The 21,986-nt window shown below is 42.3% G+C and overlaps 1 protein-coding gene across 3 annotated transcripts in view; it reads left to right on the top strand.

Annotated features, from left to right (window-relative positions):
* LOC135526564 (ras-related protein Rab-28-like) overlaps nt 1–21,986 on the top strand; it is a 66,475-nt gene that overhangs the window by 23,868 nt on the left and 20,621 nt on the right. For all 3 annotated transcript variants that reach the window (XM_064955059.1, XM_064955061.1, XM_064955060.1), the window contains exons 2-4: nt 28–124; nt 8,879–8,967; nt 10,598–10,727. In XM_064955059.1, coding sequence (XP_064811131.1) covers nt 28–124; nt 8,879–8,967; nt 10,598–10,727 — 316 coding nt within the window. The remainder of the gene's footprint in view (nt 1–27; nt 125–8,878; nt 8,968–10,597; nt 10,728–21,986) is intronic.

The raw sequence follows: 21,986 nt of genomic DNA, 5'->3' as shown, positions 1-21,986 counted from the left end.
TCTTAGCATGATCTCTCTCTGTTTCAGACATCACTCGCCACCCGGTTTGCGCAAGAGGCCTTTGGGAAACAGTACAAACAGACCATTGGCCTGGATTTCTTTCTGAAGAGAATAACTCTGCCAGGTAAGACACCTTCATCCTTTGGTTATTTCTGAAGAGAATAACTGCCAGGTAAAACACCTTCATCCTTTGGTTATTTCTGAAGAGAATAACTGCCAGGTAAAACACCTTCATCCTTTGGTTATTTCTAAGAGAATATCTGCCAGGTAAAACACCTTCAACCTTTGGTTATTTCTGAAGAGAATAACTGCCAGGTAAGACACCTTCATCATTTGGTTATTTCCTAAGAGAATAACTGCCAGGTAAAACACCTTCAACCTTTGGTTATTTCCCAAGAGAATAACTCTGCCAGGTAAGACACCTTCATCCTTTGGTTATTTCCTAAGAGAATAACTGCCAGGTAAGACACCTTCATCCTTTGGTTGTTTCCTAAGAGAATAACTGCCATGTAAGACACCTTCATCCTTTGGTTATTTCCGAAGAGAATAACTGCCAGGTAAAACACCTTCATCCTTTGGTTATTTCTAAGAGAATAACTGGCAGGTAAAACACCTTCATCCTTTGGTTATTTCTGAAGAGAATAACTGCCAGGTAAAACACCTTCATCCTTTGGTTATTTCTGAAGAGAATAACTGCCAGGTAAAACACCTTCATCCTTTGGTTATTTCTAAGAGAATAACTGCCAGGTAAAACACCTTCATCCTTTGGTTATTTCTGAAGAGAATAACTGCCAGGTAAAACACCTTCATCCTTTGGTTATTTCTGAAGAGAATAACTGCCAGGTAAAACACCTTCATCCTTTGGTTGTTTCCTAAGAGAATAACTGCCATGTAAGACACCTTCATCCTTTGGTTATTTCCTAAGAGAATAACTGCCAGGTAAGACACCTTCATCGTTTGGTTGTTTCCTAAGAGAATAACTGCCATGTAAGACACCATCCTTTGGTTATTTCCGAAGAGAATAACTGCCAGGTAAAACACCTTCATCCTTTGGTTATTTCTAAAGAGAATAACTGCCAGGTAAAACACCTTCATCCTTTGGTTATTTCTGAAGAGAATAACTGCCAGGTAAAACACCTTCATCCTTTGGGTATTTCTAAGAGAATAACTGCCATGTAAAACACCTTCATCCTTTGGTTATTTCTAAGAGAATAACTGCCAGGTAAGACACCTTCATCCTTTGTTTATTTCTGAAGAGAATAACTGCCAGGTAAAATACCTTCATCCTTTGGTTATTTCTGAAGAGAATAACTGCCAGGTAAAACACCTTCATCCTTTGGTTATTTCTGAAAAGAATAACTGCCAGGTAAGACACCTTCATCCTTTGGTTATTTCCTAAGAGAATAACTGCCAGGTAAGACACCTTCATCCTTTGGTTATTTCCTAAGAGAATAACTCTGCCAGGTAAGACACCTTAATCCTTTGGTTATTTCCTAAGAGAATAACTGCCAGGTAAGAGACCTTCATCCTTTGGTTATTTCCTAAGAGAATAACTGCCAGGTAAGACACCTTAATCCTTTGGTTATTTCTGAAGAGAATAACTGCCAGGTAAAACACCTTCATCCTTTGGTTATTTCTAAGAGAATAACTGCCAGGTAAAACACCTTCATCCTTTGGTTATTTCTGATGAGAATAACTGCCAGGTAAGACACCTTCATCCTTTGGTTATTTCCTAAGAGAATAACTGCCAGGTAAGACACCTTCATCCTTTGGTTATTTCCTAAGAGAATAACTGCCAGGTATGACACCTTCATCCTTTGGGTATTTCCTAAGAGAATAACTACCAGGTAAGACACCTGCATCCTTTGGTTATTTCCTAAGAGAATAACTGCCAGGTAAGACACCTTCATCCTTTGGTTATTTCTGAAGAGAATAACTGCCAGGTAAGACACCTTCATCCTTTGGTTATTTCCTAAGAGAATAACTGCCAGGTAAGACACCTTCATCCTTTGGTTATTTCTAAGAGAATAACTGCCAGGTAAAACACCTTCATCCTTTGGTTATTTCTGAAGAGAATAACTGCCAGGTAAAACACCTTCATCCTTTGGTTATTTCTGAAGAGAATAACTGCCAGGTAAAACACCTTCATCCTTTGGTTATTCCTAAGAGAATAACTGCCAGGTAAGACACCTTCATCCTTTGGTTATTTCCTAAGAGAATAACTGCCAGGTAAGACACCTTCATCCTTTGTTTATTTCCTAAGAGAATAACTCTGCCAGGTAAGACACCTTAATCCTTTGGTTATTTCTGAAGAGAATAACTCTGCCAGGTAAGACACCTTCATCATTTGGTTATTTCCTAAGATGATAACTCTGCCAGGTAAGACACCTTAATCCTTTGGTTATTTCCTAAGAGAATAACTCTGCCAGGTAAGACACCTTCATCCTTTGGTTATTTCCTAAGAGGATAACTGCCAGGTAAGACACCTTCATCCTTTGGTTATTTCCTAAGAGAATAACTGCCAGGTAAGACACCTTCATCCTTTGGTTATTTCCTAAGAGAATAACTCTGCCAGGTAAGACACCTTAATCCTTTGGTTATTTCCTAAGAGAATAACTCTGCCAGGTAAGACACCTTCATCCTTTGGTTATTTCCTAAGAGAATAACTCTGCCAGGTAAAACACCTTCATCCTTTGTTTTTTTCTGAAGAGAATAACTCTGCCTGGTAAGACACCTTCATCCTTTGTTTTTTTCTGAAGAGAATAACTCTGCCAGGTAAGACACCTTTATCCTTTGTTTTTTCTGAAGAGAATAACTCTGCCAGGTAAGACACCTTCATCCTTTGGTTATTTCCTAAGAGAATAACTGCCAGGTAAAACACCTTCATCCTTCGGTTATTTCTGAAAAGAATAACTGCCAGGTAAGACACCTTCATCCTTTGGTTATTTCCTAAGAGAATAACTCTGCCTGGTAAGACACCTTCATCCTTTGGTTATTTCCTAAGATGATAACTGCCAGGTAAGACACCTTCATCCTTTGGTTATTTCCTAAGAGAATAAATCTGCCAGGTAAGACACCTTAATCCTTTGGTTATTTCCTAAGAGAATAACTCTGCCAGGTAAGACACCTTCATCCTTTGGTTATTTCCTAAGAGAATAACTGCCAGGTAAAACACCTTCATCCTTTGGTTATTTCTGAAGAGAATAACTGCCAGGTAAAACACCTTCATCCTTCGGTTATTTCTGAAAAGAATAACTGCCAGGTAAGACACCTTCATCCTTTGGTTATTTCCTAAGAGGATAACTGCCAGGTAAGACACCTTCATCCTTTGGTTATTTCCTAAGAGAATAACTGCCAGGTAAGACACCTTCATCCTTTGGTTATTTCCTAAGAGAATAACTCTGCCAGGTAAGACACCTTAATCCTTTGGTTATTTCCTAAGAGAATAACTCTGCCAGGTAAGACACCTTCATCCTTTGGTTATTTCCTAAGAGAATAACTCTGCCAGGTAAAACACCTTCATCCTTTGTTTTTTTCTGAAGAGAATAACTCTGCCTGGTAAGACACCTTCATCCTTTGTTTTTTTCTGAAGAGAATAACTCTGCCAGGTAAGACACCTTTATCCTTTGTTTTTTCTGAAGAGAATAACTCTGCCAGGTAAGACACCTTCATCCTTTGGTTATTTCCTAAGAGAATAACTGCCAGGTAAAACACCTTCATCCTTCGGTTATTTCTGAAAAGAATAACTGCCAGGTAAGACACCTTCATCCTTTGGTTATTTCCTAAGAGAATAACTCTGCCTGGTAAGACACCTTCATCCTTTGGTTATTTCCTAAGAGAATAACTCTGCCAGGTAAAACACCTTCATCCTTTGTTTTTTTCTGAAGAGAATAACTCTGCCTGGTAAGACACCTTCATCCTTAGTTTTTTCTGAAGAGAATAACTGCCAGGCAAGACACCTTCATCCTTTGGTTATTTCTAAGAAAATAACTGCCAGGTAAAACGCCTTCATCCTTTGGTTATTTCTGAAGAGAATAACTGCCAGGTAAAACACCTTCATCCTTTGGTTATTTCTGAAGAGAATAACTGCCAGGTAAAACACCTTCATCATTTGGTTATTTCTGAAGAGAATAACTGCCAGGTAAAACACCTTCATCCTTTGGTTATTCCTAAGAGAATAACTGCCAGGTAAGACACCTTCATCCTTTGGTTATTTCCTAAGAGAATAACTGCCAGGTAAGACACCTTCATCCTTTGTTTATTTCCTAAGAGAATAACTCTGCCAGGTAAGACACCTTAATCCTTTTGTTATTTCCTAAGAGAATAACTCTGCCAGGTAAGACACCTTTGTCCTTTGGTTATTTCCTAAGAGAATAACTCTGCCAGGTAAGACACCTTCGTCCTTTGGTTATTTCTGAAGAGAATAACTGCCAGGTAAAACACCTTCATCCTTTGCTTATTTCTGAAGATAATAACTGCCAGGTAAGACACCTTCATCCTTTGGTTATTTCCTAGGAGAATAACTCTGCCAGGTAAGACACCTTCATCCTTAGGAAATAACCAAAGGATGAAGGTGTCTTACCAGGCAGAGTTATTCTCTTAGGAAATAACCAAAGAGAATAACTACCAGGTAAAACACCTTCATCCTTTGCTTATTTCTGAAGAGAATAACTGCCAGGTAAGACACCTTCATCCTTTGGTTATTTCCTAGGAGAATAACTCTGCCAGGTAAGACACCTTCATCCTTTGGTTATTTCCTAAGAGAATAACTACCAGGTAAAACACCTTCATCCTGTGGTTCTTTCTGAAGAGAATTACTGCCAGGTAAAACACCTTCATCCTTTGGTTATTTCTAAGAGAATAACTGCCAGGTAAAACACCTTCATCCTTTGGTTATTTCTAAGAGAATAACTGCCAGGTAAAACACCTTCATCCTGTGGTTCTTTCTGAAGAGAATTACTGCCAGGTAAAACACCTTCATCCTTTGGTTATTTCTAAGAGAATAACTGCCAGGTAAAACACCTTCATCCTTTGGTTATTTCCTAAGAGAATAACTGCCAGGTAAGACACCTTCATCCTTTGGTTATTTCCTAAGAGAATAACTCTGCCAGGTAAGACACCTTAATCCTTTGGTTATTTCCTAAGAGAATAACTCTGCCAGGTAAAACACCTTCATCCTTTGTTTTTTCTGAAGAGAATAACTCTGCCAGGTAAGACACCTTCATCCTTTGGTTATTTCCTAAGAGAATAACTGCCAGGTAAAACACCTTCATCCTTTGTTTATTTCTGAAGAGAATAACTGCCAGGTAAAACACCTTCATCCTTCGGTTATTTCTGAAAAGAATAACTGCCAGGTAAGACACCTTCATCCTTTGGTTATTTCCTAAGAGGATAACTGCCAGGTAAGACACCTTCATCCTTTGGTTATTTCCTAAGAGAATAACTGCCAGGTAAGACACCTTCATCCTTTGTTTATTTCCTAAGACAATAACTCTGCCAGGTAAGACACCTTAATCCTTTGGTTATTTCCTAAGAGAATAACTCTGCCAGGTAAGACACCTTCATCCTTTGGTTATTTCCTAAGAGAATAACTCTGCCAGGTAAAACACCTTCATCCTTTGTTTTTTTCTGAAGAGAATAACTCTGCCTGGTAAGACACCTTCATCCTTCGTTTTTTCTGAAGAGAATAACTCTGCCAGGTAAGACACCTTCATCCTTTGGTTATTTCCTAAGAGAATAACTGCCAGGTAAGACACCTTCATCCTTTGTTTTTTCTGAAGAGAATAACTCTGCCAGGTAAGACACCTTCATCCTTTGGTTTTTTCCTAAGAGGATAACTACCAGGTAAAACACCTTCATCCCTTGGTTCTTTCTGAAGAGAATAACTGCCAGGTTAGACACCTTCATCCTTTGGTTATTTCCTAAGAGAATAACTGCCAGGTAAGACACCTTCATCCTTTGAGCGTGCTGGCCTGCTCTGTACCATACCACAGATACAGACACACCATCACGCAGGCACTCACTTTCTCAGTTTTGTTTTTACCTTAGCACTACACAGTGGTTTAAAATGATCAAAGCTTGATGATTAGTTGATTATTTCTATCAGCTGTTTAGTGCTGGGCAAAAACCCAAACGTGCTGAGGACCGAGTTTGGGAAACCCTGCATTAGAGGCACCTTGATGTAAGATGCTGCAGCGACTGACTTTAATTTTCTTGAATTCTGCTTATGAAACGTGCATATCTAAAAGTATTCCAACGTTATTAAAGTAGCCTACTTGGAATTTATTACATTTTTTTTTACAAAAGCTGTATGTGAATTTGAGTTTGTGCACAATTTTACTTTTTTACACAAAGCTTTAGAATTTCTGAATTTATTTTCAAATTGATACAAAATGTGTTGTTGCATTTTGTATTTTCCTTCCCCAGTGTTTCATTCTAAAACCGAACAATTTTGTTCCTCAGGTTATCTCAGGACTTTCAATGTGTCTTTCTTGGTAGCACCACATTGTGGAGAGTCTGCCACTTCTCATCCTTATTCATTCTGAAAGCTGTTCTCTCTAGGGCAAACACCAGGATTTTTTCCCCTCCATGAAGCCAATGGACAGCTTATGTCCAGAGAGGCGAGCCTTACACATAATTCTGTGGGCACAGTACAGAGTAAATACATTTAGCATTTTTATATTCATATCCCGGGGTTCAACTGATCTTTGTTCTGAACCACATAAAACATTCATGTTCTTATTTGTTTACTTTCAAACCCACGGAAATAAAGCCTCGCTCTGTATCCTCTTAGATGTGTAAAATAAATGTTTATTGACTAATGTTATATTTAGACTAAAGCCCCCCATTTTCACTTCCTACCATATGGCATGGGGATTTTCAGCATTTTAAATTGCATATTTAAAATGGTGCCAAGGCATAAAGCTGCAAAAGTCTGCAAAGTAGCTCCATTCTTTTATGACTAATAAAATAACATTTAAGCAAGGGTGGATTAAGTACTAAAATAAATATATGATAACTTGAAACTATTACATTTAGTCCTATATTCAGTTACAGTTGGTAATAGTAGGATAAAGAAAACATGAATGTTTTAGTAGAGATAATTAGGCAGACCTTAGTGAAATAGGGAAAGGCAAGGCTTCAATGAGAATCGCACAAATAATTCCAATCTTAGTTGTGATTCTGGTAAAAATCGTTGAGAACCATTACTTATCTGCAGCACGGCAAGACACGTGTGTGTGTGTGTGTTTTTATTTATATATATAAAATAGTAGACGTTGGTTCAACACGAGTTGTAAAATGGCACATTTTCTGGAGGATTGGGTTCTCTTGACCTGATGAAGAGGATGGCTGTGTTTGCCATTTGGGTGGTCCTGAACTTCGTTAGGACCTACGCCCGCCTTCGACTGGATGTGTTGTGTGGCTTTCTGGGGCTCTATGGGGATCTCCAAGATGGGGGGAGAGTATAGCCGGCGCTGGCCCCTCTCACCGTGAAGGCCCAGCTTGTCAAACTTAATGTACATTTTCCAACGCGTGGAGAGGTGAGGTGAGGCCGATTGGCACACAAACTTCTCTTTGTGTGCTTTTAACAATACCTCTTCCAGATGTCTCATGTTTGGTCTGTGAATTAATACTTATCAAAATGGTGATGTTTTGATAGTTTTTATTGGGTTCCACTGAACAGTGCTAATAGCTAATGAAGACTACTAAAAACACAAAAACAGCCACTAACTCACCACGTAAGCAGGGAAACTTTGGGTCTGTTGAGTCTTTTAAACAGAAATATAGTTTGTGTCTGACTGCAGGGGATGGGTGGGGATAGCTCGCATGCTGTAACACCAAGGGCAATTATTCATTGCACTCTTCAATGTAGCTTTACATTGACACTGTATAGTCTAGATGTAGTCACTGTGAACACTCGCGCTTCCTTCCTCTGAGAAACAGTGACTTGTGTGGTGGGCGTCAGCTCGTCCAGCCGTATCCACACTGTACGCTCGGCTCGCCATAAGCGCACTAGGCCAATGAAGGGCCCTCATCACACCGACAAACTCCTCACTGTCTGGTCTTCTTTTCTTTTCTCAACCACCCCTTTCATTTTCCAGAGGAGGAAAATATTTATTTAGATTTGGTTTTGTACCCCGTCCCTCACTCTCCCTCTCCCCACCTCCCTCTTATATAAATTGGGACAGTTAGTCTTCTTTTGCTTATTATTTTGTGTTTAATTATCTGTATTTTTCTTAACACCACATATTTCTCCTTACTCTCCTCGACTTGGCAGAGAACGACACAATGCAAACAGCTATTCCCAGGCTAATAAGTGCTCGTTTTTTCCCGGCCAGGGGTATTGAGAATGTTTAAATTACAGGGTAAGCATACCTATTCATCCCCCTGAATCTCTCCTCTGGATATTCTTGGATTTGGAGTGTGTGTGTGACCTGCCAGAGGCGAGCGGTTAAAAATTAAAGATTAATCTATGATTTATTGTTTCCAATATGTACATGAACAAAGTCAACGTTTTATTACAGAAATCCCTCTCCCAAAATATAGGCTCCAGTTACGACTGACTCGTGATTTCCCAAAGATTATGAGCTTTGTTAAAACAAACGCCTATAAAAGGAACCAAAACGACCGAGATGGAAAGCTCACAAATTACAGTAGAATTGAATTTGTCTTCTCTTGTCACGTTCTTTTCCAGTTGATCGACTTACGTTCACTTTTTAGTCAGAAGTTGATGATATTAAAAAGAAGCTAACACGTCAAGCCAAACGTTGATAGTTTTGTAATATGTGGGCTGCATTGCGGCAGCTTTTGTTTGAAACATTGAAGTCATTTAATAGTTTCTAATGATTTTAAGTTTCTCCATTTCCTCTTCCCTCAGGCAACTTGAATGTTACCCTGCAAGTGTGGGATATTGGAGGTCAAACGATTGGAGGGAAAATGCTGGATAAATATGTCTATGGTGCTCAGGTACTGTAACACACACACAATAAACACTGAGGTGGTCTGTCGTTGTTCACGTTAGAGCTCTGAATTTTTAACTGTATTTAACAAATGTACAATGTAATAGTGTTTCCCTATTAGGCTTGGTAGTTAATAAGCCTTTATGATAATATTAGTGCAACAGGACCAGGTTTTACTACTTAGCTGGTCATATGGACTAGACTATGTACAGTATGAGGGGGAGTAAGAAACACCTTTCTCCCTTCCCCCGCTCTAACTTCATTATTTATTAACAAAATAAGCATATTCACAAATGAATGTGAATAGAGCGAGGTTTGTGTTGACACTGCAATAACACGTGTGTATGGGAGTGTTATGTTTGTGCTTTTGCCTCATTCCGCTAAGCAACATCCCTAAGTTGTTGTTGCTATATAGGCTACCATTATCTGTCACTCTCAAAGCTGCACTTGTTTGATGAGGTATAGATATAGCTATAGATCTGGTTTACCTGAAGAGCATGGGGCCTGTGTGGGATGTAGAGACCGAGACAACACTTTAGGCTGTTGGTGGGTGTGTAGGTCGGTCATGTCTGTACTGTAATACCTCCTCAGACGCCCTGCCCGCTCACTCGCACACAACAACAATGTGTCGTCCATCAATGCCACATTGGAATACCTTGCTCTGCGGGTTTCTCACCAGAGCTTTATGGGGCTTTCACGACCATTGTTCGACGCGCCACGGGCGACAATCAATCATAGTCATTGGTAGCGACGCGCTGTAATTGTAACTGACACAAACTGTCGTCACCGGCCTTGTGTTGTGACATTGCGTGTCCCGGACCAGACGCTTCCTGAAGAAAAAGGAGCTGCAATTCTGTTTCATGATGATGCAATCAAAGGCGAAGTAGTCTATTTATTTTGGCTCCTTATCATATTCTATAGTCTTTTGGAATGGTAAAGAGAGAAATGGACACAATGTTGGCACTTGAGGCTTTTGTTTTTAACATGTACACTGAAGTGTTTCATCTTTGTTTACATATCAACTAGTACAGACGCCAGCTTTAACGGTCTGGTTACTCCGATGGGCACCTTTTGTGCTTTGCTATAGGACTACCTCCGTTTTTGTACCTATGCTGACAATACTTACAAAGTATTTTGACGAAGAGAGGGGGATGAGACCTCCTTCATAACCACACGTATATTACCCTATTTTATTTGTAAGCACAGACAACAGAGCCAATTTTGTGGCCAGGGAACCTAACCTAACCCCCATCTTACCTTCCTATGCTTGTTTGACTGGATGGACAAAACTCTGCGGTTGCCCTCGCCCCGGTGTCCACAAACAGACAAATTAGAGCGTAGGCATAGTGGTTCGGCTGTATGTTCTTAGCATGTCTCTCTGCATCTGTAACAGCGATCTAGATCTTTAATGCCATGACTAACTTAGAGAGAGCTGAGGAGGTGCGAACTCCTTGGGGAGTGTGTGTTTTGAGATGGATGGGGGTAGGAAGAGGACTGTCTTTTCTCAGACACTAGTGCCACCTGCTGTTCACACTCAACCTCTCTGTCATGTTTGTTCTCATCTTATGTTAAATTGAATTTGTTTTGGGATGTTGTGATTACATAATTTCAGATTTTCCAATGGTATTGTTTTTCAGGGTGTTCTTCTAGTGTACGACATTACAAACTTCCAGAGCTTTAAGAATCTGGAGGACTGGTACGGCATGGTCAAGAAGGCAAATGAAGAGTGTGACGTACAGCCTGTGGTCTCCCTGGTGGGAAACAAAAGTGAGTATCGCTGACGCACATGCACCCACACATGCAGGTGCAGGTAGCCTAGTGGTTATGAGCGTTGGGCCAGTAACTGAAGGTAGCTGGTTTGAATCCCCGAGCCAGCCAGGTGGAATAATCGGTTAACCCCCAACAACAACTGCTCCCCGGGTGATGACGTGGACTTTGATTAAGGCAGCCCCTGCACCGATCTGATTACGAGGGGTTGGGTTAAATGCGGAAGACACGTTTCGGTTGAATACATTCAGTTGTGCAACTGACTAGGTATCCACTTTCCCCATTTATTTTCTTCTGCTCATAGGCCATGCTGTTACACATCATAAAACGGCTAAGCATAAAAGGGCTAAGCAGATGAGTCAACCATAATGTATGAACACAGAGAGCTGTGAAGACAATGTCTTTTTCAGTGCAGTAAAGAAAAATCACTTTTTCTCTGTCGGATCATTGTTAAATATTTTTTTCACTTTTCTTGACACTGCATAATTTAACATTACAGCAGCGACCATATTACTGCACCCAGCTCTATTCTGCATTACAGCAGCGACCATATTACTGCACCCAGCTCTATTCTGCATTACAGCAGCGACCATATTACTGCACCCAGCTCTATTCTGCATTACAGCAGCGACCATATTACTGCACCCAGCTCTATTCTGCATTACAGCAGCGACCATATTACTGCACCCAGCTCTATTTTGTATTACAGCAGCGACCATATTACTGCACCCAGCTCTTTTTTGCAGTACAGCAGCGACCATATTACTGCACCCAGTACGATATACTGCTTTCTCGGGAACAGGCCAAGGCCAGGCGTGAAGAGTCTTGAGCTATTGCTCGCCTGAGGTAATGTGGTCTACAGCTTATCATGAGATTCTTGATCTACCTAGAGAGTTTATCTGTATTTTTCGTAGCTGTTTACATACAACTACAGTCAGAGGCTGGCGCTGAGACCGCATTGAATGAGCTGTATTCCGCCATAAACAAACAAGAAAACGGTCACCCAGAGGCGGCGCTCCTAGTAGCCGGGGACTTTAATGCAGGGAAACTTAAATCAATTTTACCAAATTTCTGTCAGGATGTTAAATGTGCAACCAGAGGGGGAAAAAAACTCTGGACCACCTTTACTCCACACAGAGACGCATACAAAGCTCTCCCTCGCCTTCCATTTGGCAAGTCTGACCATAATTGTATCCTCCTGATTCCTGCTTACAAGCAAAAATTAAAGCAGAAAGCACCAGTGACTAGATCAATAAAAAGTGGTCAGATGTAGCACATGCTAAGCTACAGGACTGTTTTGCTAGCACAGACTGGAATATGTTTCGGGATTCCTCCAATGGCATTGAGGAGTACACCACATCAGTCACTTCGTCAATAAGTGTATCGATGAAGTCGTCCCCACAGTGACCCACAGGATTACAGGCAACATCCAAACTGAGCTAAAGGCTAGACCTTCCGCTTTCAAGGAGCGGGACTCTAACCCGGAAGCTTAGAAGAAATCCTGCTATGCCCTCCGATGGACCATCAAACAGGCAAAGCATCAATACAGGACTAAGATCGAATCCTACTACACTGGCTCTGATGCTCGTTGGATGTGGCAGGGCTTGCAAACCATTACAGACTACAAAGGGAAGCACAGCCGAGAGCTGCCCAGCCACACGAGCCTACCAGACGAGCTAAACTACTTCTATGCTCGCTTCAAGGCCAATAACGCTGAAACATGCATGAGAGCACCTGCTGTTCCGGAAGACTGTGTGATCACACTCTCCGCAGCCGATGTGATTAAGACCTTTTAAACAGGTTTACATTCACAAGGCTGCAGGGCCAGACGGATTCACGTCTGTAGCCATGAAGTGCTTTGAAAGGCTGGCCATGGCTCACATCAACACCATTATCCCAGAAACCCTAGACCCACTCCAATTTGCATACCGCCCCAACAGATCCACAGATGATGCAAACTCTGTTGCACTCCACACTGCCCTTTCCCACCTGGAGTAAAAGAACACCTATGTGAGAATGCTCTTCATTGACTACAGCTCAGCGTTCAACACCATAGTGAACCTCAAAGCTCATCAATAAGCTAAGGACCCTGGGACTAAACACCTCCCTCTGCAACTGGATCCTGGACTTCCTGACGGGCCGCTCCCAGGTGGTAAGGGTAGGTAACAACACATCCATCCGCAACTCTGATCCTCAACACAGGGGCCCCTCAGGGATGCGTGCTCATTCCCCTCCTGTACTCCCTGTTCACTCATGACTGCATGGCCAGGTATGACTCCAACACCATCATTAAGTTTGCTGATGACATAAGTGGTAGGCCTGATCACCGACAACGATGAAACAGCCTATAGGGAGGAGGTCAGATACCTGGCCGTGTGGTGCCAGGACAACAACCTCTCCCTCAACGTGATCAAGACAAAGGAGATGATTGTGGACTACAGGAAAAGGAGGACAGAGCACGCCCCCATTCTCATCGACGGGGCTGCAGTGGAGCAGGTTGAGGGCTTCAAGTTCCTTGGTGTCCACACCAACAAACTAACATGGTCCAAGCACACTAAGACCGTTGTGAAGATGGCACAACAAAACCTATTCCCCCTCAGTAGACAGAAGATTTGGCATGGGTCCTCAGATAGTCAAAAAGTTCTACATTTGCACCATCGAGAGCATCCTGACTGGTTGCATCACTGCCCGGTATGGTAACTGCTTGGCCTCCAAACGCAAGGCACTACAGAGGGTAGTGCGAACGGCCCAGTACATCACTGGGGCCAAGCTTCCTGCCATCCAGGACCTCTAATCCAGTCGGTGTCAGAGGAAGGCCCTAAAGAGTATCAAAGACTCCAGCCACCCTAGTCATATACTGTTCTCTGCTACCGCACGGCAAGCGGTACCGGAGCGCCAAGTCTAGGCCCAAAAGGCTTCTAAACAGCTTCTACCCCAAGCCATAAGACTCCTGAACACCTAATCAAATGGCTACCCAGACTATTTGCATTGCCCCCCCTCTTACACCGCTGCTGGCCTCTGTTGTTATCATCTATGCATAGTCACTTTAATAACTCTACCTACATGTACATATTACCTCGACTAACCAGTGCCTCCTCACATTGACTCTGTACCAGTACCCCCGCACATTGACTCTGTACCAGTACCCCCCTGTATATAGTCTCGCTATGGTTATTTTACTGCTGGTCTTTAGTTACTTGTTACTTTTATTTCTTATTCTTATCCATATTTTTTTAACTGCATTGTTGGTTTGGGGCTCGTAAGTAAGCCTTTCACTGTTGTATTCAGCACATTTGATTTTGATTTATTTTGCGGTATGGCAGCGACCATATTACTGTACCTAGCTCTATTTTGCAGTACGACGGCGAGCATACTCCTTTACCCAGCTCTATTTTGCAGTACGACGGCGAGCATACTCCTTTACCCAGCTCTATTTTGCAGTACGACGGCGAGCATACTCCTTTACCCAGCTCTATTTTGCGGTACGGCGGCGAGCATACTCCTTTACCCAGCTCTATTTTGCGGTACGGTGGCGAGCGTATTACTGTATCCGGCTCTATTTAGCTAGAAACAGGAGATTGATTTGATAGGAGTGTGTTGCAGTCGATAATACCAGATAGGCCTTTGTGTGTAACGGCTCAAGCTAATTGATGTGTTTCGATTAGCTAATTGATAGTGAGGAGCAGGGTCTCCTGGGGCGATGGGAACGGTGATGTTTGCGTGCTCTGGGGAGTGACCCTCAGTGATTTAAGACCCTAATGTGGTGGCTACAGGGCACCCTCCCACTACTCTAACTCCCGCCTGGACACCACTTTGGATGAGGAGAGGATCTTAGATGATAACCAGACAACCTTTTCCAAACCCCCCCTCTCCCCACCCGCATCTCTCCAAAATAAAGACTAATAATGATGACTGTGTTTTTTTAAACATCCCCTCTGACAGATGGGGAGACATTGCTGCCGCCGTGTTATTGTAAAGCACCCAGTCACAGCCCCGTGTGTAATGATGGCTGTCGACTGTCCAGCCTCGAACCCCTCCGCCCCACTCCTCCTCCACCCCAGTGATGAATGGCCCACAGAGTGGTATCTACACAGGAAGCCTCTCTAATGTTACTCAACGGGGCCTTTAGGTCAGGGCTTAATACGCCTGTCTAGAGTAGGGATTCTCTTGTCTTCGCATTAGGGCGCATCTCTTAATGCCCGGGCCTAACGACAGGCGCCTCCGTATTTAGGCTACATTTTGTATACTGTCGGTGAGTGTGTCTGTGTATACGTGTGTGTAAGTGCGTTTGTTATAGTGTGTGTCAGTGTGTATACTGTATATATGTATTTAAGAAGTGTATAGCCCTCTGTCAGGGTCCCCCCTTCGCCCGCTCAGTCAGTCTGCTCTTAATGGCCATATTGCTAAGAATCGCCCATGTGTGTTTTTTTGGCTCCTACAGTCCGCAAAGAAGAAAAACAAAATCCCACACAGATTGCCCTACCCGGAGCAATCAATTACCTAGCGAGACTTTATGAATCCCTGAACCCTCTCACGGACTCCGTTTCTTCAGAGGGCATGAAGAGAGAGTTAGTCTAGCTATCTTGTGGGAATTGCCCACACAGACATTTCTGTTTTGCTTTCTTTTTTCCCCCTCCCCTGCTCCGTCGTCTTTCTCTCTTTTGCCGAGGAGCCCCTCTAACAAGTTTACGTATCATAGCTCTTTTTATTTTTACTTTTTACCAAGTGCCCGGCCGTCACCCAGTTATAATGAATAGAACAAAAAATATTCAGCATTCTTGGGGGGGGGGATGTTGAGATTTTGTTTTGTAGGTTCCCATGAAATCCAAATGAGTGAAGTAGCCACCAGCCCTCAGACCATGTCAACTGAAATAGAAGGACCCAACCAGGAGCTTATAAGAGCATGATTTGCACTATACAGATTTATGAGAGAGCATGTCCTCTGGGAGATGCCTTCTCTCTCTTAACCACTGACATGTTTTACTGTTGTTTCCCTTCATTCACTCTCACTTATCATATATGCAGTACTAGTGTGTTATCGACTTGCTTTTGGATGTCTACAGTATTGTGTACAAACAGAGAGGGTAAGGCTTCAAAGGGGACAGTCTGACCCCCACCACTTATTTGTACCTGTGCAATGCTTTTGAGACATACTCAAATAACCCCCCCTTATCTTTGCCAAACCTCAGTATACTTACCCTAATTGGGCTTAAACGGATATCTTATTTGGGATGCTGTTGTTCCCTCCTCTCCTTATCCTGGCCTGCCTGACCGCCCTCCACTGCCATTTGGCTGGTGGGGAACAGCCTCCCCATTCTCTGTTTAACACGGCCGTGTAGGGTTAAGGTGCCGTGTTAAACCAGCGTTGTGCACCTCCTTGCCCTCCACATGCTGTCCAGACCCTTGTGTTAAATAATGGCACCACTTGTAACAATTCAGGGAGGAAGCCAATTAAATGTTTTATTGAGGACACGTGTATACAAACGTACACACACAGAAGCGCGCGCACGCACACAGAAGCACACGCGCACACTCACACAGAAACGCACACGCACACAGAAACGCACGCGCACACAGAAACACAACTATGTACACACAGACGGACACACACACAGAGAAACATAGAGACACTCAAACACTTGCAGAGGGTGGGTTTTTCTAGGAACACATGGGTAATGGAAGAATGCTCAGCTCTTGGTCTGTCTAAACATACTATAACTGTTTATTACAGCACAGCCCAGTGTTACACCGTATGGTACACAGTATCCTCCCAAGAAAATGTAGACTTCATATGCATGCAGTCTCCCTCACTTATCCTGATATTGTTTTCCTTTATTATTCAATGTATGTTTCAAAATATTTATATTTTTTGTTTTACTGTCATACAACTTCTGAATTACTGATTGATAGTCTTAAAGGTGGTATTTGGGCTAGTTTGAGACCTGTGGTTCATGTAGGTAAAGGTGTCACACTGCACGCTCTGTGAATTCATGATATATTATGTCTTCACTTACAAGTGAACGATGGCACAATTAATTGTTAGAATTGGTCTTTCTATTGTAGCTGCAGCTTCCTAAAGGGCTTTGAACTTGCAGATTTAATCATCTGTTGTTATGTTGGATATAGTGAATAAGGATGTATAGTGGGGTCTGAAATTATAGACCCCCTTGATTTAAAAATGTGCAATATTGACTGTATTAAATAAATAATACAAATTCTAAACTTTATTGTATTCTCCCAAAAATTGGGAAATTATATAATTTTCTAATAATACATTTGCTTAGGGAAAGATTTTGTTTCACATCTAATACTTTTTTTTCTTCTCAAAGGCATATCCAAATTGACACCCGTAAAAATGATTATAAATAAAGTAGTCAAAAGTTTAGTATTTGGTCCCATATTCCTAGCTTGTGATTTTACAAACTTGTTGGATGCCTTTGCTGTTTGTTTTGGTTGTGTTTCAGATTATTTGGTGCCCAATAGAAATTGTTTACCATTAATGTAGTGTGTCATTTTGGAGTCACTTTTATTGTAAATAAGAGTATAATATGTTTCTATGCACTTCTACATTAATGTCACGGATAATCCTGAATGAATTGTGTATAATGAGTGACAAAGTTACAGGGAGTCAAAGACCACCCATAACCACCCATTGACCCATAACTTCTGGATAATGTTTTTGTATTACTTGCTAAACAAAATATTTTTCTCTGAGCAATTGTATTAGTATAAAATAATTTCCCTTTTTTTTGAGCATACAATATAGCTCAGTATTTGTATTTATTTTACACAGCCATTGTGTAAAATGTCATAAACTATAGAGTAGGGTATCTATGCAATGAATGATGTGCTAGCTAAGTCAATGTATTGTAAATAGTTGATCAAGTACAACTTTTTTTTCCATTTGATATTTTATGTGATGTTTCATGATCCTCTTAAAGGGATAGTTCACTGATTTTATATATTTATTTCCTTACGTTGAATGCAGTCTCTGAACAAGGAGTGACTACAATACACTCATTTGTTTTGTTAATTAAACTAGCTACTGCAAACAATTTGCAGCATTAAATTTTTTTGATCAAAATCCATGTTCCCGTGTAGTATGTTTTAAATGTAATGTCCAAAATAAATAATCTACAAACAATTTAAACCAATTAATTGAGTAACAAAATCCATTTAAGAGGTGATTATGGTATGACATTTGATACATGCTAAACGTGGCAGATTGATTTACATGAGGAATTTATCCCAACATGCTATTGTTGCTAATAGTTTGCATTGGCCAGTTGAACAAAACCAAGTGTGGATTGCAATCACTCCTTGTCCAAAGACTGCTTTAATGTAAGGAAACAAATTATTTTTAAATGCTAAATCACTGAACTCTCCCTTTTTAAAACCTTGAAATACTGTGTTTTGGTCATTACCTGAATAATTTATCGAATGTATTTAACAAGTGGCATGTTTATGCTGACATTGGAACTGTGCACCCTCTTTTTATTCTGCAGTTTATCAAGCAGATTTGTTTTTATTAAGAGGGGACCACTGGACCCCTGCCTCTTCCCACCCACCCATTCCCCTTCGATATCACTATCCCTTAGGAGCTCTGGGGGCATCCATCATGGGCTCCCACAGCCCTTATTTGGGTGACTTAAATGGGTTCAGTTCTCTTAACCCCTCCTCATCACTCATGCCTTTTAGCACGGAGGTTCTGACACTGTTTTTTTTTGCCTCATCCACACTGGCTGGCCATGGGACATGTTCCAGATCCACACTGGCTCGCCATGGGACATGTTCCAGATCCACACTGGCTGGCCATGGGACATGTTCCAGATCCACACTGGCTCGCCATGGGACATGTTCCAGATCCACACTGGCTCTCCATGGGACATGTTCCAGATCCACACTGGCTCTCTATGGGACATGTTCCAGATCCACGCTGGCTCTCCATGGGACATGTTCCAGATCCACGCTGGCTCTCCATGGGACATGTTCCAGATCCACACTGGCTGGCCATGGGACATGTTCCAGATCCACACTGGCTGGCCATGGGACATGTTCCAGATCCACGCTGGCTCTCCATGGGACATGTTCCAGATCCACGCTGGCTCTCCATGGGACATGTTCCAGATCCACGCTGGCTCGCCATGGGACATGTTCCAGATCCACGCTGGCTCTCCATGGGACATGTTCCAGATCCACGCTGGCTCTCCATGGGACATGTTCCAGATCCACGCTGGCTCTCCATGGGACATGTTCCAGATCCACGCTGGCTCTCCATGGGACATGTTCCAGATCCACGCTGGCTGGCCATGGGACATGTTCCAGATCCACACTGGCTCGCCATGGGACATGTTCCAGATCCACGCTGGCTCTCCATGGGACATGTTCCAGATCCACGCTGGCTCGCCATGGGACATGTTCCAGATCCACGCTGGCTCGCCATGGGACATGTTCCAGATCCACTCTGGCTCTCCATGGGACATGTTCCAGATCCACACTGGCTCTCCATGGGACATGTTCCAGATCCACGCTGGCTCGCCATGGGACATGTTCCAGATCCACTCTGGCTCGCCATGGGACATGTTCCAGATCCACACTGGCTCTCCATGGGACATGTTCCAGATCCACACTGGCTCTCCATAGGACATGTTCCAGATCCACCCTGGCTCTCCATGGGACATGATCCCTCCTCTGGCTGGGAGATAAAACTCCTGCACCGAGAGACTGTTCTTCTCTTTTTTCCTCTCTCTCTCGCTCTCACACACGTTGCTCTATCTTTCTTTCAGTCACACGCTCAGCCCTGTACTTACACACTATCTTTCGGGAAATTTGAATGAACATGTTCTCCTGCTATGAACATGTTCTCCTGCACATGTTCTCATTGGCTATGTGTGTCAAACAACATGCGTGTTTACCTTCTACTTGGTACGACAAACCTTTCCACATACCGTTACCCATCCCACTCTTCTTCACTGCCACCTATTTGGCCATGTGAAAACTCAAATGCCTATTTCTCAAAACTCGGTTCTCGTATAGATGTAGGATCTTCATTTCATCACCTTGTTGCAGGATAACTTTCCTGCAATGCAAGAAATGTAAAACTTGTAGTGTATATGAGGTTTATAAAAGCTTCTGAAGTTTGTAATTTCCACTTTGAGATTTTAGTTATTCCCTTGTGAAAAATGTAATTAAACCCTACAAAAAAATAAATCCACATAATAATTTATATTTTCTATTGCTGCAGGATTATTTTCCTGCTGTAGCAAACTGGCTCAAATTAAGATCCTACATCTGTATAACATCTCTAAATTCGGTTGTCGTTATAAAATGTCTTTCTCCTCCACCAACATTGTCCGGACGGAGTTGTTTGCCCTCTTGGCAAGGCCCATGGTGGAGGCCTCCCCCTCCTCCTCTCCACTCCCCTCAACCCTCTGCCCCAGTAAAGCTGCCACAGTTCCTGTCTGTTCTGTGTAGGCCTGCACATTTCTTAATAGAGATGCTCAGAAGTCCAGGAGCCCGGAGGAGCTCAATGCGCTTCTGTTTTTGGTTTAGCTCAGAAATGTTTTTCCTGGCTTGGCCCGCTCGTACTTAGGTCCTCTTACAACAAACTAAAAGGCCCTAATTGCCCCCGAGGGGACGGTTTAGCCACAATAGACATGTGGTGGGACAAAAGCCCAGTCCTTCGCCCCCCCTCCCCCAGATATAGGAGATGTACACGTCAGCAGTGTCTGTGTAGCGCTGCAGGGAGGGTGACCGCAGGTTCGACACTGTAAAACATTATATATACAGTCTATAGATCCCAGTAAGGGATGGTGCATGCTTGGGTAAAGATTAGGAATGTTTACAGTATACACCAAGTCCAGCGTTTCCTGTTTTTTTTTTCATTTTATTAAAGGGAAACACTGGCCAGATTGGATGTTTATTGTATCGACTCCGAAGTACGACTGCATTAGCTAAAGCAGCAGGCCCTTTTGGCTCAAAATAATACTCTGTGATAATTAGAGATTCAGGTTACTATGACGCAGTGGGAGGCTGAGGATGAATGGGAAGGTTTAGCACTTTGTTTCAGATAAGCCAACCAGTCACCCAATGGAAATATGGCGGCCATTTGAAAACATACCTGTACACGCATCTCTCCTACTCTGTCCCGAGCCTGAAGTAAAATGAAAAGTCCTCATTCATTTTAGCCATCCATAAAGCAAATATTGTTGCACGTGCAGTAGATGATCAGTCTTCGGATGCCTTCTTGTGTGGTAAGTCACGGGCCATTTAAGTTGCACAACGCAGCACAGCTTAGCCACCTGACCCAACGGCAGCCTGGAACCATCATCACGGTCAAACTGCGCTTTATTTCTTTGGTTTCTCCACAACATTGATATGGAGGAATGCCTGGACTAAGCTTACACAGCATAGGATACTTGCCGATGCTGCTTTGGATTCGCTAGCATCACGTTAATAGAGCCTTTAGCTTAATATTATGCTTTTGACTGTTATTTGAGAGTGGGATGGAAAGCACCTCCTTCGTTCTTATTTTGCAGTGTTGCATTTCAATCTTTAAAGTGGAACTGAGCACTTTAGCAACATGAAATCTTATTAAAATCTGTTCATGTACACCCCCAGGAAGAATATGATGCCTTTTTTACATGAGCACTTAGTAGACATGGTCATTTTCACGTGTTCATACTTTCATGTTTCATAGAATGTTTGGGAATGACTAACATTGATTTTGTTCATCCACACCAGAAGCGATCAGGACACGCAGGTTGAAATATCAAAACAAACTCTGAACCAATTATAATAATTTGGGGACAGGTCAAAAAGCATTAAACATTTATGGCAATTAAGCTAGCTAGCTTGCTGTTGCTAGCTAATTTGTCCTGGTATATACACATTAGGTTGTTATTTTGCCTGAAATGCACAAGGCCCACTACTCTGACAATTAATCTACAGATAAAACGGTAAACCAAATTCATTTCTCATCATCTCTCCTCCCTTCACACTTCTTTTTCTTCTTTGGACTTTATATGGCGGTTGGCAACCAACTTTACGGTGCATCACTACAACCGACTGGAGTGCGGACCTCAGTTAGTCTTTCATTCACCCACGAGGGTATATGCTCCTAAAAACCAATGAGGTGATGGCACGTGGGTATATGCGCCTAAAAAAAACAACGAGGAGATGGGAAAGCCTGGACTTGCAGCGCGTTGAGCGTCACAAATAGAACAAAATTCTATTTTAGCGCCTGGCCACGAAGACGCT

This window comes from Oncorhynchus masou, chromosome 32 (genome assembly GCF_036934945.1).
Source record: "Oncorhynchus masou masou isolate Uvic2021 chromosome 32, UVic_Omas_1.1, whole genome shotgun sequence".
Classification (NCBI taxonomy): domain Eukaryota; kingdom Metazoa; phylum Chordata; class Actinopteri; order Salmoniformes; family Salmonidae; genus Oncorhynchus; species Oncorhynchus masou.
The sequence above is the reverse complement of the archived record's forward strand: the minus strand, read 5'-3'. Positions and strand labels throughout refer to the sequence as shown.